This window comes from Alligator mississippiensis, chromosome 2 (assembly GCF_030867095.1).
Source record: "Alligator mississippiensis isolate rAllMis1 chromosome 2, rAllMis1, whole genome shotgun sequence".
NCBI classification, from domain to species: Eukaryota; Metazoa; Chordata; order Crocodylia; family Alligatoridae; genus Alligator; species Alligator mississippiensis.
Window position 1 is genome coordinate 51,314,010 of NC_081825.1, and position 15,140 is coordinate 51,329,149.

Sequence of the window (15,140 nt, forward strand, 5' to 3'; positions counted from 1 at the left end):
GCTGTTTTGTCAGCATAGGTGCATCCAGACTAAGGGTTTTTCTAGCAAAGGTAAGATCTGGCCCATAGTGAGGGAGTCTAAATGCACCCTTCTCCATATACTGACTTTCTAATAATGCATTAACCATAAGAAAAAAATGACCCTGTGACACACAGTGTTTCTCATGATATCCCATCTGCCTGCTTTCTCACTCAGCATCAAATGGGGCAGTTCTCAGGTTACCAGGAGAGCAGTGTACATTCAGCACCCAGGAAAAAAGAGAGAGTGGCCATAGCTTCCACTGAGGACCCAGGACTCTGGCTGCTCTTGAGCACAGCGGTCTTAGTAACAGCACACCAATGTCTCCACTGCTTTTGCACTTCCGTACAACTAACCTTCCTTACAGCTTTGGAAGGTGAAAACAATCTTTCTGTGCCTGTGGTTGAGCAGAGTTACTGTATGGTTCAGAAATGAAGACAAACAGATTACCCTTCTGCTGCTGCTATCTTTGGTTGGTTTTCACAGCATTGATCTTAAGAGGTAAGAGCATTTTTCAGAAGCAAAGTACCACACCAAGGCTTCCTTTACACCAAGAATCTGATCCTGCCTCCTTTCATGTATCCACTGCCTTCATGGTTTGAAGCATACAAAACTTAAAGTTCAGTATCAGTGGATCCTCTTCTATGTTTTGATTTGTATTATCTCATTAATGTATAAATATTACAATGGTTTAACTGCTTTTTGATCATGCATTGTCAAATCTAAATGCCCTCGGGGTTGTTTCAATATAGTAGGAGTTTTTTCTTAATTACACTAATGGAGTTAGTCCAGAAAGTTGCCAAGAAAGCAAAATTGGAAGTACCCTAAAATACTTTTTGCCTACAATGTGTAGATTGACATTTGGATAGGCCATACATTTGTTAGCATTCTTGTCCCTTGATTTTTTTTAAATCAAAGAATCCATTAAATGATAACGTAGTACAATTGAGAGAAATTGTATCGCACAAATCATGCTGGCACAGTAAAGGCATTATTTTAAAGAGTTTGTCAGTGGATTAGCTGGTTAAAAGAAAGCAGGATGGATAATGGAATTTTCTTTTAAATATATTGTTTGAAAAACATTTCTAAAATTCACTTGAAAATAAATTATTTTTAATGCATTTCATAATTATGTAACCATCTCTACACATCAGTCAAATAATGAACAAAATTCATCTCAAGTTTGTTGAGCAAAAACAGTATAATTATTGTATTGGGTGATTTACGAGTAGTCTTTGACTGTTTACTAGAAAGCAGGAGTAGAAGTTAGTCTTTCTGTTTCTAGCTCAGCAAGTATGTAATTTAATCTCTCTGCACTTTATTTTCCCTCATACATAAAATAGGAATAATTATATATATCTTCATATGTAAAGACTTCACAAGGCATGGATGCTGTAGTAGGGCAAAGTGTAATACAATGCGAGTGTGAAACACTTATTAGTAATATCTACTTAGTTTCTACAAATTAATGACCTTCTCATTTGCATCATCTCACCAGCTTTACTACATATAGTTTTTCTAGATTAGATAGTATTATATACACTATATTATATCTGGTTGGCAGCATGTAAAAGTATTAGGTACTGTTTGGAGTTCTGGACACAGTACGCTTTTTCTGATATTGCGCAGTGCTTATTTGGTATACTGAATAGACTTATTTTATATAGCTGTAGAATCAGCACATGGAAAATATGCTCAGATGCTGTTTAATGAACTGTTTGAAGACTATTCAAATGCTCTAAGACCAGTGGAAGATACAGATACAGTACTGAATGTTACTCTTCAGATCACATTGTCCCAAATTAAAGATATGGTGAGTAGCAAGACAGTTCTATATTCTAGACATACACAAGTCTATTGGTTGTAAGCTGTAGAACTGCATGAGTTTCAGAATTTAAGATTTCACATTTTCCTTTGAAGTGAGAACATTTTACATTTTCCTATAATAACTTTAGCAATGTTTTCTCACAGGTTTTATGTTCTCCTGTTTCTAATATATACTTGTCCATTTACAACATACCTGTAGCTAGTTTACAAATCACTAGACTTTAGTAAATAATGACTGGATATTGAATATTTCTGCCTTAAAGCATTTCTGATTTGTCCCATTAAACTGATCCAACCTCCCCCCCCCCCGATTTCTTTTTTTACCCCTATGTCTTACCAGTTGTTTTCCAGAAGTAGTATTAAAGGTGGTAACTAGTTTCTAAAATCACTATTTCAGCCCTCAGATAACTTTGCCAGATTTTACTTTCAAGGCAATGGAGAATATATGTGCATAGAGTGGTGACAATTACAGGTGATTAAATTCTAAACTAACGTGCACATACCATACCAGAGTCTCCCAAAACTTTCAGAGACTTCATTGTAAATGATAGGTAATTGGTACCTCTTACATGGTAGCATAGATTTCTTGAGCTACAGAAGATATATTCACCTTCTGAATCAAGTGAACTTGACCTGAATCAAAAGTGCATTATTGTTGAGTAACGAATTAGAAACATTTATAAATATTATCTTTCTTTGTAGGATGAAAGAAACCAAATTTTGATTGCCTACTTATGGATTCGACAAAGCTGGTATGATGCATATCTCAAGTGGGACAAAGACAAATATGATGGGTTAGATTCTATCAGGATTCCTAGCAATCTCGTCTGGAGACCAGATATTGTCCTGTATAACAAGTAAGTATAATTGAAAGTTTGTTAACTTAGCTGCAGCAGTAGTTTGGATGGAGTAATTCTAAAGCAGGAATAGTTGTAGTTGCCTTGAGATGAGGGTCAGCCATAGGTATGGGCAACTGAATCCTGATCTCCTGGCTGTTCCCAGAACAGTGAGATCATCTTTCTTCACTCAGGACTCAGAGGTTTGTGGCTGCTGCTACTTTGAGCTTTTATAGTCATGTCAGGAATACAGTGCGATTCCTCCCCACTTTTCTAAAAGCAGAGCCCTTTTTGCTTGAGCTGCAAGATGATTTCAAGTAGCAACACTAGTCTTTGGCACATTGCTGAGTAATTCTGAATCCACCCGAAGATGGAATCTGTATGTAATTGCTAGTTCATTACAACATTAAATATAAGTCAATGAAGTGAATTTAGTATTCTGAATGTGTGGCCTATATGCTATTCTAATTTAGCAGCCTTTACTGTTGTTGTTATATCATCTTTTTAGGGCCGATGATGCCTTTTCAGACCCAGTGAATACAAATGTTGTGTTGAGATATGATGGAAAAATTACTTGGGATGCACCAGCTATAACAAAGAGCTCATGTGTGGTAGATGTGTCTTATTTTCCCTTTGATAGTCAGCAGTGCAACCTTACTTTTGGTTCCTGGACCTACAATGGTAATCAGGTTGACATCATTAATGCATTGGACAGTGGAGACCTATCTGACTTTATAGAAGATGTGGAGTGGGAGATTCATGGCATGCCAGCTATTAAGAATGTAATTATGTATGGCTGTTGCTCTGAGCCTTATCCAGATGTTACATTCACACTCATTTTGAAGAGGAAGTCTTCCTTTTATATATTTAACCTGCTGCTCCCTTGTGTTTTGATATCTTTTTTGGCTCCACTGGGATTCTACCTTCCTGCTGACTCTGGAGAAAAAGTGTCTTTAGGTGTTACAGTTCTCCTAGCATTGACTGTATTTCAGCTAATGGTTGCAGAAATCATGCCTCCTTCAGAAAATGTACCCTTGATAGGTGAGTATATCATGCTTTTATCATGGCTTATTCATAGTAGAGGGGTTTTTTTGTGTCAGGAAAACAACATATCACTAACTGAACCTGGAAAGATAAATGTTGTGACGCAAGTTTCTAAAACCCTGTGTAGTACTTAATGTGAATTGAACTTGTAAAAATATATTGACATTCTGTGAGAAGATTATTTTGCACTGAGTGGTAATACATGATTATGCTAAGAACCAAGCTGTAATGTACATAAAGTTAAACACACAGTCAGTTGTATTGTTTCAAGGTGTGGTCCCAGCATATATACAAACTATTCCAGGCCAGTTATTGACTGGGAAATGCCATAGTGCACTCAGAACTGGTTTAGTGATTCATTAGATTGAAATGTGATGTCTGGAAAATGAGAAGTATATGGTGAGTTGTAAATTGGAAGTGAAGGGGGAGTTTACCTGCAGGGGGAGAGCCCTTTTTATACAATATGGAACTGGTATGCTGCAAAGGACTTCTTGTTATGCTGCAGATGCACATACCTACTTCCCATAAATTATACAGTCCACACTCAGGCTATAACTAAGCAGTCGGATTTAAGAAACTGAAGGCCTGTTAGGCTCTATAGAAACTGAGGATGCCTTCAGTACAAACTACAGTACCTTGAAGTACCAGGACTCCTCCTCTTGATTCATAGCTGATGACAAAATAAATACTAATATGTGCCTTCCCCCCCTGCACAACTATGCTGCCCCTCAGCTCCTCCTCCTGATACTCTTTGCTTCCTGCACCCTTATATAGTCCTTCCTGCTTAATTCCCAACTACAGACATACTCAGGGTCACTTGCATCTGTGGAAGTCCTGTTTTCCATTTGCTTGTATGGGCTCCATAGACAGATAAGTCTTATAACTCATATGAAGTAAAGCATCAGGAAGAGGTGTTTCAAATTTGATGTGTATATGTACTGACATTGTGAATTTTTAGGGACTGAATCTGGAAATTCAATTTTTTCTATTTTAAAGTTTGTAATTTTAAATTTAATTTTTATTTTAATTATATATAAATTTAAAATTAAATTCTCACACTTTTTCAATCTATCTATCTATCTATCTATCTATCTATCTATCTATCTATCTATACACACACACACACACACACACACATATATATATATATATAAATATTCACACTCCCAAACCCCTAGTTTAAAAAATGTGTGTGTGTGTGTATGTATACATTTTTTAAATGAGAGGTTTCATAGTTTCATAGTAGGTAGGTAGGGTTGGAAGAGACCTGAGCAGATCATCAAGTCTGACCCCATGCCATGGGCAGGAAAGAATGCTGGGGTCAAACAACCCTGGCTAGGTGATCATCTAGCCTCCTTTTGAAGAGCCCCAGGGTAGAAGCAAGCACTACTTCCCTTGGAAGTTGGTTCCAGATCCTAGCCTTCCTGACTGTGAAGTAGTGCCTCCTGATATCTAGCCTGAATCTACTCCTGGTCAACTTAGGGCTGTTATTCCTCGTTACTCCCAGTAGTGCTCGGGGTAACAGGGACTCTCCCATAGCCTGCTGGTCTCCCTTGTCCAGTTTGTAGACTGCCACCAGATCCCCTCTCCAGAAGCCTTCTCTTGTGGAGGCTGAACAGGTTCAAGTCCAATAGCCTCTGCTCGTAGGGTCTGCCTTACTGCCCCCTGATCATGTGAGTGGCCCTCCTCTGGACCCTCTCCATGTTGTGCACATCCCTCCTGAAGTGCAGCACCCAGAAATGGACACAGTACTCCAGCTGTGGCCTGACCAGTGTCGCCTAGAGGGGGAGGATCACCTCCTTGGACCTGCTCGTAATGCATCTATGGATGCATGACAAAGTGCGGTTAGCCTTCCTGACTGCATCCTCACATTGTCGGCCCATGTTCATCTTGGAGTTAATAATGACACCAAGATCCTTTTCTGCCTCTGTGCTGACGAGAAGGGAGTTCCCCAGCCTGTAGGTATGCTGCTGGTTCTTTTTCCCCAGGTGTAGTACCTTATAGATTCATAGATTCATAGATGTTAGGGTCGGAAGGGACCTCAATAGATCATCGAGTCCGACCCCCTGCATAAGCAGGAAAGAGTGCTGGGTCTAGATGACCCCAGCTAGATACTCATCTAACCTCCTCTTGAAGACCCCCAGGGTAGGGGAGAGCACCACCTCCCTTGGGAGCCCATTCCAGACCTTAGCCACTCTAACTGTGAAGAAGTTCTTCCTAATGTCCAATCTAAATCTGCTCTCTGCTAGCTTGTGGCCATTATTTCTTGTAACCCCTGGGGGCGCCTTGGTGAATAAAACCTCACCGATTCCCTTCTGTGCCCCCATGATGAACTTATAGGCAGCCACAAGGTCGCCTCTCAACCTTCTCTTGCGGAGGCTGAAGAGGTCCAGGTGCCCCAGTCTCTCCTCGTAGGGCTTGGCCTGCAAGCCCTTAACCATACGAGTGGCCCTTCTCTGGACTCTCTCCAGGTTATCCACATCCCTCTTGAAGTGTGGCGCCCAAAACTGCACACAGTACTCCAACTGTGGTCTGACTAGTGCCCGATAGAGGGGAAGTATCACCTCCTTGGACCTATTTGTCATGCATCTGCTGATGCATGATAAAGTGCCATTAGCTTTTCTGATGGCTTTGTCACATTGCCGACTCATGTTCATCTTGGAGTCCACTAGGACTCCAAGATCCCTTTCTGCTTCCATTCCACCAAGCAGGTCATTTCCTAGGCAGTAGGTATGCTGGACATTTTTCCTCCCTAGGTGCAGCACTTTGCATTTCTCCTTGTTGAATTGCATTCTGTTGTTTTCTGCCCATATGTCCAACCTGTCCAGGTCTGATTGTAGTTGTTCCCTGCCCTCCAGCATGTCCACTTCTCCCCACAGTTCTGTGTCATCCACAAACTTGGACAGAGTACCCTTCACTCCCTCGTCCAAGTCGCTGATGAAGATATTGAAGGGTATCGGTCCAAGGACCGAGCCCTGCGGGACCCCACTGCCCACACGCTTCCAAGTCGATACCGACCCATCCACTACGACTCTCTGGGTGCGACCCTCTAGCCAATTCGCCACCCACCGGACTGTGTAGTCATCTAAGTCACAGCCTCTTAACTTGTTTACCAGTATGGTGTGGGATACCGTATCGAAGGCCTTCCTGAAGTCTAGGTATACGACATCAACTCCTACTCCTGTGTCCAGGCGTTTTGTAACTCGGTCATAAAAAGAGACTAGATTAGTCAGGCATGATCTACCTGCTACGAACCCGTGCTGGTTTCCCTTCAGCATAATTTGTCCTGCTGGGCTCTCGCAAATGTGAGCCTTGATAATTTTTTCAAAGACTTTGCCTAGGATGGAGGTGAGACTGACTGGCCTATAGTTGCCTGGGTCCTCCTTCCTCCCCTTCTTGAAAATGGGGTCCACACTGGCCCTTTTCAAGTCCTCCGGGACCTGGCCCATGCGCCACGAGTGTTCAAATATTACCGCCAGTGGCTGTGCAGTGACATCAGCCAGTGCCTTCAGTACCCTCGGATGGAGCTCATCCGGGCCTGCCGACTTAAAGGCATCCAGTTCCTCCAAGTGACTCTGCACCATCTCAGGGTCTACGGATGGCAGTCTGGTGCCTTGCTGCTGCCTCTCTACAATCCCAGTGAGAGCCTTGTCCTGCCCCTCACTTAGGAAAACTGAGGCAAAGAACTCATTGAGGAGTTCAGCGTTGTCCCCCCTGTCCGTCACCAATTGCTTCTGCCCATTTAGTAGGGGTCCTATTCCACCCTGGGCCTTCCTTTTACTCCCTATGTATCTAAATAACAATTTTTTGTTATCCTTTACTTGGGATGCCATCCTCAGCTCCATGGTAGCTTTGGCCCGTCTAACTGCCTCCCTACAAGTGTAAGCAGAGGAGGTATACTCCTCTTTGGTAATCTCTCCCTGTGTTTAAATAATCAGCTGGCCATCCTCAGCTCCATGGTAGCTTTGGCCCGTCTAACTGACTCCCTACAAGTGCGAGCAGAGGAGGTATACTCCTCTTTTGGTAATCTCTCCCCCAGGATTCAATACTGACCTTGCACTTGTCAGTATTGAATCCCATCCTGTTCTCATCTGCCCACCCCTGTAATCTGTCTAGATCTAGTTGCAGCCTGTCCCTCTCCTCCAGTGTGCCCACTTCTCCCCACATTTTAGTGTCATCCGCAAATTTGAACAAGGTGCTTTTCACTCCCTCATCCAAGTCGCTGATGAAGATGTTGAACAGTGTGAGCCCAAGGACACAGCCCTGGGGGACCCCACTGCCCACATACCTCCAGTTCAAAAAAGACCCATCCAGCACCACTGTCTGGGTGAGGCCCTCTAGCCAATTTGTGACCCATCTGACTGTGTAGGCATTGACGCCACAGCCGCCTAATTTCTTAATGAGAACAGTGTCGAAGGCCTTCCTAAAGTCCAGAAAGACTACGTCCACCACGACACCTGCATCCAAGGATTTTGTTACCTGGTCATAGAAGGCAATCAGGTTGGTCTGACAGGACCTGCCTCTAATGAACCCATGTTGGTTGCCCCTAAGCATAATCTCCCCTGCTGGCCCCTCGTGGACATGCGCCATGATAATTCTTTCAAAAAGCTTACCCAGGACTGAGGTAAGACTAACAGACCTGTAGTTTCCTGGGTCCTCCTTCCTCCCTTTTCTGAAAATAGGAACCACATTGGCCCTTTTCCAGTCCTCCGGCACCTTGCCAGAGCACCATGAGTGCTCGTAAAGCTGTGCCAGGGGTTCCACAATGACCTCTGCTAATTCCCTCAGCACTCTGGGGTGGAGATCATCAGGACCTGCTTACTTGAACACATCTAGACCCACCAGAAGTTCCCTGACTAGGTCCTCAATGACCCTGGGCCTGGCTGTGCCTCCCCTGGGTCCGTTGGGGATCCCAGTGGGGGGGATGCCCCAATCCCTGCTCAAAAAGATGGAGGCAAAGAAATTGTTAAAGAGGTTAACTTTGTTGTCTCGTGCGGCCACCAGATTTCCTAGTGTATCCTGCAGAGGCCCTATGTTACCCAGTACCTTCTTTTTACCTGCTATGTGTTCAAAAAAGGACTTCTTGTTATCCTTGATCTGGGTCGCTAGTCCCAGTTCCATCTCTGCCTTAGGCTTCCTAACAGCCCCCCTACAATCTCAGGCAGTGGAAGTATAATCCTCCTTGGTGATGGCCCCTCCCTTCCATTGGGTGTACACCTCCTTTTTAGCTTTGAGACGTTAGTGGATGCTTTTGGTGAGCACTCCTGCGCTCTTTGATCCATGTGGGGATTGTCATCCTTTGGGCTTTGAGGATCATCTCCTTAAGGAGCGACCACTCTTCCTAGACTCCCAACTCCCCTCCCCTCCCCTCCCCTCTGGGACCTCAGTGCCTCCCCAACTAGTCTCCTTACCTCATTGAAATCCACCCTCCTGAAGTCTAGGGCTATTGCCTTGCCACAGGCTTTTGACACCCTGCGCTGGATGGTGAATTCCAGTAGGCGATGATCACTATTGCCCAGGTGGTCGAGAACCCGCAGTCCACTCACTAGGTCATTGCCTGTGGCCAGGACCAGGTCCAACAAGGCATTTCCCCTGGTGGGACTGTGCACCTCCTGGGTTAGATGGAGGTTCTGTAACTCAGCTAGGAACCTACGTGAGCGGTCAGACCTGGCTGACTGCTCTTCCCAGCAGATGTCTGAATAGTTTAGGTCACCCATGATGACTATGTCCCTTGACTTAACTGCCTCCGCAAGCTGACCTGAGAATTCCCAGTCCAGCTCTTCCCCCTGGTTGGGTGGCCTGTAGTCAACCCCTACCGTTAAGTCCCTTCCCCCCTGGCCCCCTTGTATATGGACCCAGAGCACTTCAGTGTGCCCCTCCTCTGACCCAGTGCTGTCAGAATGTGGGAGTGTGGGAGTGTGAAGAATATTGACCTTGATTATTCAATAAAGATTCTTATCCAAATGGTATAATTATAGTAATGATCTGTGTGAGGTCTTTATTTTAATAAATTAATTCCTTTTTAAGTGGCAAATTTAGTGCAAATAGCTTCTTACCATTATGTTTAGCTTCATGTTGTGTTTTTTCATTTCTGGAGAAGATGATTTAACATTAATATTTTTAATACACATTCACTTTTGAACATTACAGGCAAATATTACATAGCAACTATGACGATGATCACTGCCTCCACTGCACTGACAATCATCATAATGAATATTCATCACTGTGGGTCAGAAGCAAAACCTGTTCCACAATGGGCCAGGGTGGTTATTTTGGACTATATGTCAAAAATTTTTTTTGTTTATGATGTGGGTGAGAATTGCATAAGTCCACAAAGGGAGAAAGATCAAGAACATAAATTAAGGAAGGATAAGTATCAGAAAAGACAAGACAGATATGAAGAGGTAAGGAATCAACTTTCCAGGAACAGAAACAATGACAGTGACCTCAAAAAGCAGCTGAATGGACCTATAAATAAAAGCTATGGAATTCAGTGTGAAAATGCAAAAGATGGTGTCAACTGCTGTTCTTGCTATAAAATCCTGATAAAAAATATTGAGTATATTGCTAATTGTGTTAGAGACCACAAAGCAAACCGTGCTAAAGGGATTGAGTGGAAAAAAGTAGCAAAAGTGATGGACAGATTCTTCATGTGGATTTTTTTTATTATGGTGTTTTTTATGAGCATGCTGATCATTGGTAAAGCAGTTTAAATATGTTTAACTTTAAAAAACTTTAAAGCAGTTTAAAGATGTTTGAATACATTTAATTTTATGTATGAATGAATGTTTAACTAATTTGCCTTAATGGTACTCTGCCACTGAGAGATGTATTTCTGTTTTCATAGCTCTAATTCTGTAAAAACAAGCAAAGTCATTTGAGAGAGCAGTAAGACAGGCATCTGGTTAGAATGACTTAATCAGGTGAGGCATCCAAATTTTGCTTAGCTAAGGGCCATATTAAAAACTTGCTAGGGGTTGCAGACAATTTAATGGAGGCAACTGTTTTGAACTTAGAAGTGCAACCTATGGGAGCTTGCTGAACAAGCACACTGTCTTGATTTAAGTGAGTTATAGCTTGGATCATGGTGAAATGTTGCCCTCTAGAAGCAGTGATCCCCGAGAGATGCACTTCCATATTTAAGATCACAGGACTCAAAGAGCTATATCTACTCTGCTGCCTAGTCTTATCTGCCCTTACTTTGTCCTAGAACACTTGACAGTCCTTCAACAGTTCCCTTAAGACCATTTCTGCCTGGCCCTGACTTCTTTTCCTCCCTTCCTTGCTTCATTTTTCTAACTGGGGCTTTCTCATCATCAACACCTACCTCTAACTGCTGTTAGAATTTTACCTCTAAATACTTTGGGAACTTGCTAAAGACAATGTCTGCTTTGATTGCCTACAGCTAGTCTGCTGCTGGATCCTGTCCAATATCACTTTTTTGTCACCAGGACTGCTATTTCACTAGTTCTAAGACCTGTTTCTTGATGTCTCGGGGCCACCTCTATCCTCTTTTCTTTCATCTTTTTATTGGCTTTGAGAACTGCCTTCTCCCCTCCTGGTGCCATTTCCTCCTGTACATTGGTACAGTGAAAAGCCCAGGCTGGTCCTGGTCTTGTTTGGAAGCTTTAAAGCTTGTGTATACAACCAATGTGGTGAGTCTGCAAGTGCTGTTATCCCACCTGCCTGGTCCTGCTCAGCATGAGCCAAAACCCTGATAGTAGGCAGAGTATAAAGTTTAGCACAGCCCTGACCTGTGCCCCAGCATTGTCCTCAAGCTCTTTGTCTTCTTCATGCTTCTTGGCATGCTACCAGAACTATGCTAAACTAGGTACACTGCCTGTTTTTCATGCTTTTATGTACACAGAGTGGGAGCATGTAGGCTGGCTGTACTCTTATGCTCAGGATGGAAGCAGCATAGACATGGCCTTAGACACTTGCAATACTGCTACTGCTGCAGTTGGGAACTGTGACTGCTGCTTCAACCCTGTCACTTCATCTTAGAATCATAGAAAATTAATGTTGGAAGGGACCTCAGGAGGTCATCTAGTCTAACCCTTGCTCAGAGCAGGACCATGCCCAACTATATCATCCCAGCCAAGGCTTTGTCTAGCCGTGTCTTAAAAACCTCCAAGGAGGGGGATTCCATAACCTATTTGGGTAGCCTGTTCCAATGCTTTACTACCCTTCTAGTAAGAGCTTTTTCCTAATATGTAGCCTGAACACCCTCTTCTACAACTTGTGACCATTGCCCCTTGTTCTGTCAGCTGCCACCACTCAGAACAGTCTAGCTCCATCCTCTCTGGAACCACCGTTGAGGTAGTTGAAGGTTGTTATTAAATCCCCCTCAGTCTTCTCTTCCGCAAACTAAATACACCCAGTTCCCTCAGCCTCTCCTCAGAAGTCATGTGCCCCTGCCCTCTAATAATTTTTGTTTCCCTCTGATGGACTGTCTCCAAATTGTCTATATCCTTTCTGTAATGGGGAGCTCAAAACTGTACACAATACTCCAGATACTAACCAGTGCTGAATAAATGGGAATAATTACTGTCCTTGAGCTGCTAGCAACACACCTACCAATGCAGCCCAGTATGCTGTTAGCCTTCTTCGCAACGGGGGAACACTGCTGGCTCATATTCAGTTTATTGTTCACTCCAACCTCCAGGTCCTTTTCTGCAGAGCTGCTACTTAGCCAGTTGGTCCCCAGCCTGTACCAATGCATGGGATCCTTTTGTCCTAAGTGCAGCACTTTGTACTTGTGCTTATTGAACTTCATGAAATTTTTTTGATCCAATCCTCTAATTTGTCTAGGTCACTTTGAATCCTAGTCCTATCCTCCAGTGTATCTACTACTCTCTCCAGCTTGGCAACATCCAGAAACTTGCTGAGGGTGCACACCATCCCATCTTCCAGATTGTTCATGAAGATTGAACAAGATTCATCCCAGGACTGACCCCTGGGGCACTCCACTTGAGACTGGCTGCTAACTAGACATCAAGTCATTGATTACTATCCTTTGAGCCCAACCATCCAGCCAGTTTTCTATCCACTTTACAGTCCATTCATCCAACCCAAACTTCCTTAGCTTCCTTGCGAGAATGTTGTGGGAGACCATATCAAAAGCCTTGCTAAAGTCAAGTTACATCACATCCAGTGCTGTCCCTGTATGCACAGAGCCAGTCATCTTGTCATAGAAGGCAATCAGGCTGTCCAGGCATGATTTGCCCTTGGTGAATCCATGCTGACTGTTCCTAGTCACTTCCTTCTCCTCCAGGTGCTTAGAAATGGATTCCTTGAGGAATCCTGCTCCATGATCTTTCAAGGGACTGAGGTAAGGCTGACCAGTCTGTAGTTCCCCAGATCCTCCTTCTTGCCTTTCTTCAGGATATGCACTATAATTTACCCTTTTCCAGTCATCTGGGACCTCTCCTGATCGCCATGAGTTTTCAAAGATAATGGCCAGCGGCTCTGCAATCACATTGGCCAACTCCTTCAGCACCCTCAGGTGCATTGCGTCTGGCCCCATGGACTTATACACATCCAGCTTTTCTAAAGAGCCCCTAACTTGTTTTTTAGCTACTGTCAGCTGCTCACCTTCTCTTCCAACTGTGCTGCCAGGTGCAATAGTTTAGAAGCTGACCTTGCCCGTAAGGACTGAAGTAAAAAAGGCATTGAGTACTACTTCAGTCTTTTTCCGCACCAGAACTTAAAAAGGTATTGAGTACTTCAGCCTCCCCCATTCAGTAAGGGACACATACTCTCTCAGATCTTCCTTCCAAATGACTCTCACCCCAATTGTGTATTTTGTCTACTTGCTGCATCCTGCCTTAGTTGTAAGCTCCCTGGGACAGTGCATTCAGTGCTGTTAATGCAAAATATATACCACCATTGGTATAATCCTTGATTGGCTATCTTTTAGGCCTGTGTGAAGTGGCTAGTATTCACTTTGGATTCAGATTTGGCCAATTCAGGGACAGTGATTTGATTCAGTGATTCGAATCAGTGTCCCGAATCGATTCAGCCAAATTTGATTCAGAGATTCTGTTGCTGCCAAATCTCTGAATCAGCCAGGCCCATCCACCGCCTGCTCTCCGAGCCTGGCAATAGCTGCCCTGCCTGCCCCAGCTCCCAGCACTTGATAAAAAAAAAAAGCTCTGACTCAGTGGGTGCTGCTGGGCGGTGGGGCGATCCCTGGTGCCCCCCACTGCACCACGCTGTGTGGGGAGCTCTTCCACAAGCCCCCTGACCCCCCCCCCACTCCCCCAGTTCCCCTCCCATGGCTGCCCCACTTGCCATGGCTCTGGCCCTTTAAGAAACCCCCCCTGAAAAACCCCACCCTCATCACTCCTGCCAGCAGGGGGTGATATCCGCTGCCTTGCACTGCATGGGGGCCTCTTCCATGAGCCCCCTGAGGCCACTGCAGGAGCAGTGAGTCCTGGGGTTTTTCTCCATTTTTTTCTTAAAGGGCCAGAGCTGTGGTGGGCGGGGCAGCCATGGGGGGGCTGGGGGAGTGGGAGTGGCATTGGGGGGGCTCATGCAGAGCCCCCCATACAGCATGGGGAAGTGGGGAGCAACAAGGACCGCCCCCCGCCTGGCAGCACCTGGTGAGTACCAGGACTTTTCTTTAAAGGGCCGGGATCTGCGGCCAGTGGGGCAGCCATGGGAGGGGGTGGCTGGAGGAACGGGTGGGGCCGGGGGGGATGGGGGCTCCCCTGGTCCCTTCCCAAGCCCCCCCCGCCCCCGCCCCCACCCCTAGTACTTACCAGCTCTGAGTCCAGCTGCAGCTCCCTGCTGCAGCCACTGGGGACTGTCTGAATCATCAGAGTTAGCTGAATCTTTTCCAAAGATTTGGAGAGCTTTGAATTGATTTGGACCTTTTAGTTGGTCCCCTGATTTGATTTGGATTTGGAGATTCGGCCAACCAATCAGGTCGAATCTCCTCCGAATCGAATCACAACCCAAAGCTTCACACAGCTTTACTATCTTTTACTATTAAGCAAATAATCATAGGTGTTACACATCTATTAAAACGATGCCATAGTCAACAAATTGTCTCTAAAGATTCCTTGTTTGGGCCATCTACTGATGTATTTTTTGTGATGAACATATGTTCTGCTTTACTGATAAAAAGTGTTTTTTTTATATTTTTACTCCTGTTGGCCCTGCAGAACTAATACAATGACAGAAAATGCCACTTCTAGTAAAGGTAGAAGCTGATACAGACAGTGTACTCTGAACAAGTGGATTGCCTTTATTAAGTATCTTGAGCTTTGAAACCATGATATTCTAGCTGCTGCGTGAGGGCCATGGTGACACTGAAATGGACCCCAGTCAAAAGTTCATGTGATAAAACTCATTTTCATAATGGTTGCAACTAACAGGGATCACACCTGTGAAACTGCAATTTAAGAA

At 44.2% G+C, this 15,140-nt stretch overlaps 1 protein-coding gene across 1 annotated transcript; it reads left to right on the top strand.

Annotated features, from left to right (window-relative positions):
* The first annotated feature begins 449 nt into the window (after positions 1-449).
* Positions 450-10,441, top strand: CHRNA9 (cholinergic receptor nicotinic alpha 9 subunit). Its single transcript, XM_019478038.1, has 5 exons — positions 450-519; positions 1,686-1,831; positions 2,548-2,702; positions 3,190-3,722; positions 9,876-10,441. Exons 1-5 carry the CDS (start codon positions 450-452, stop codon positions 10,439-10,441), a joined length of 1,470 nt encoding a protein of 489 aa, XP_019333583.1.
* Positions 10,442-15,140: the final 4,699 nt, after the last annotated feature.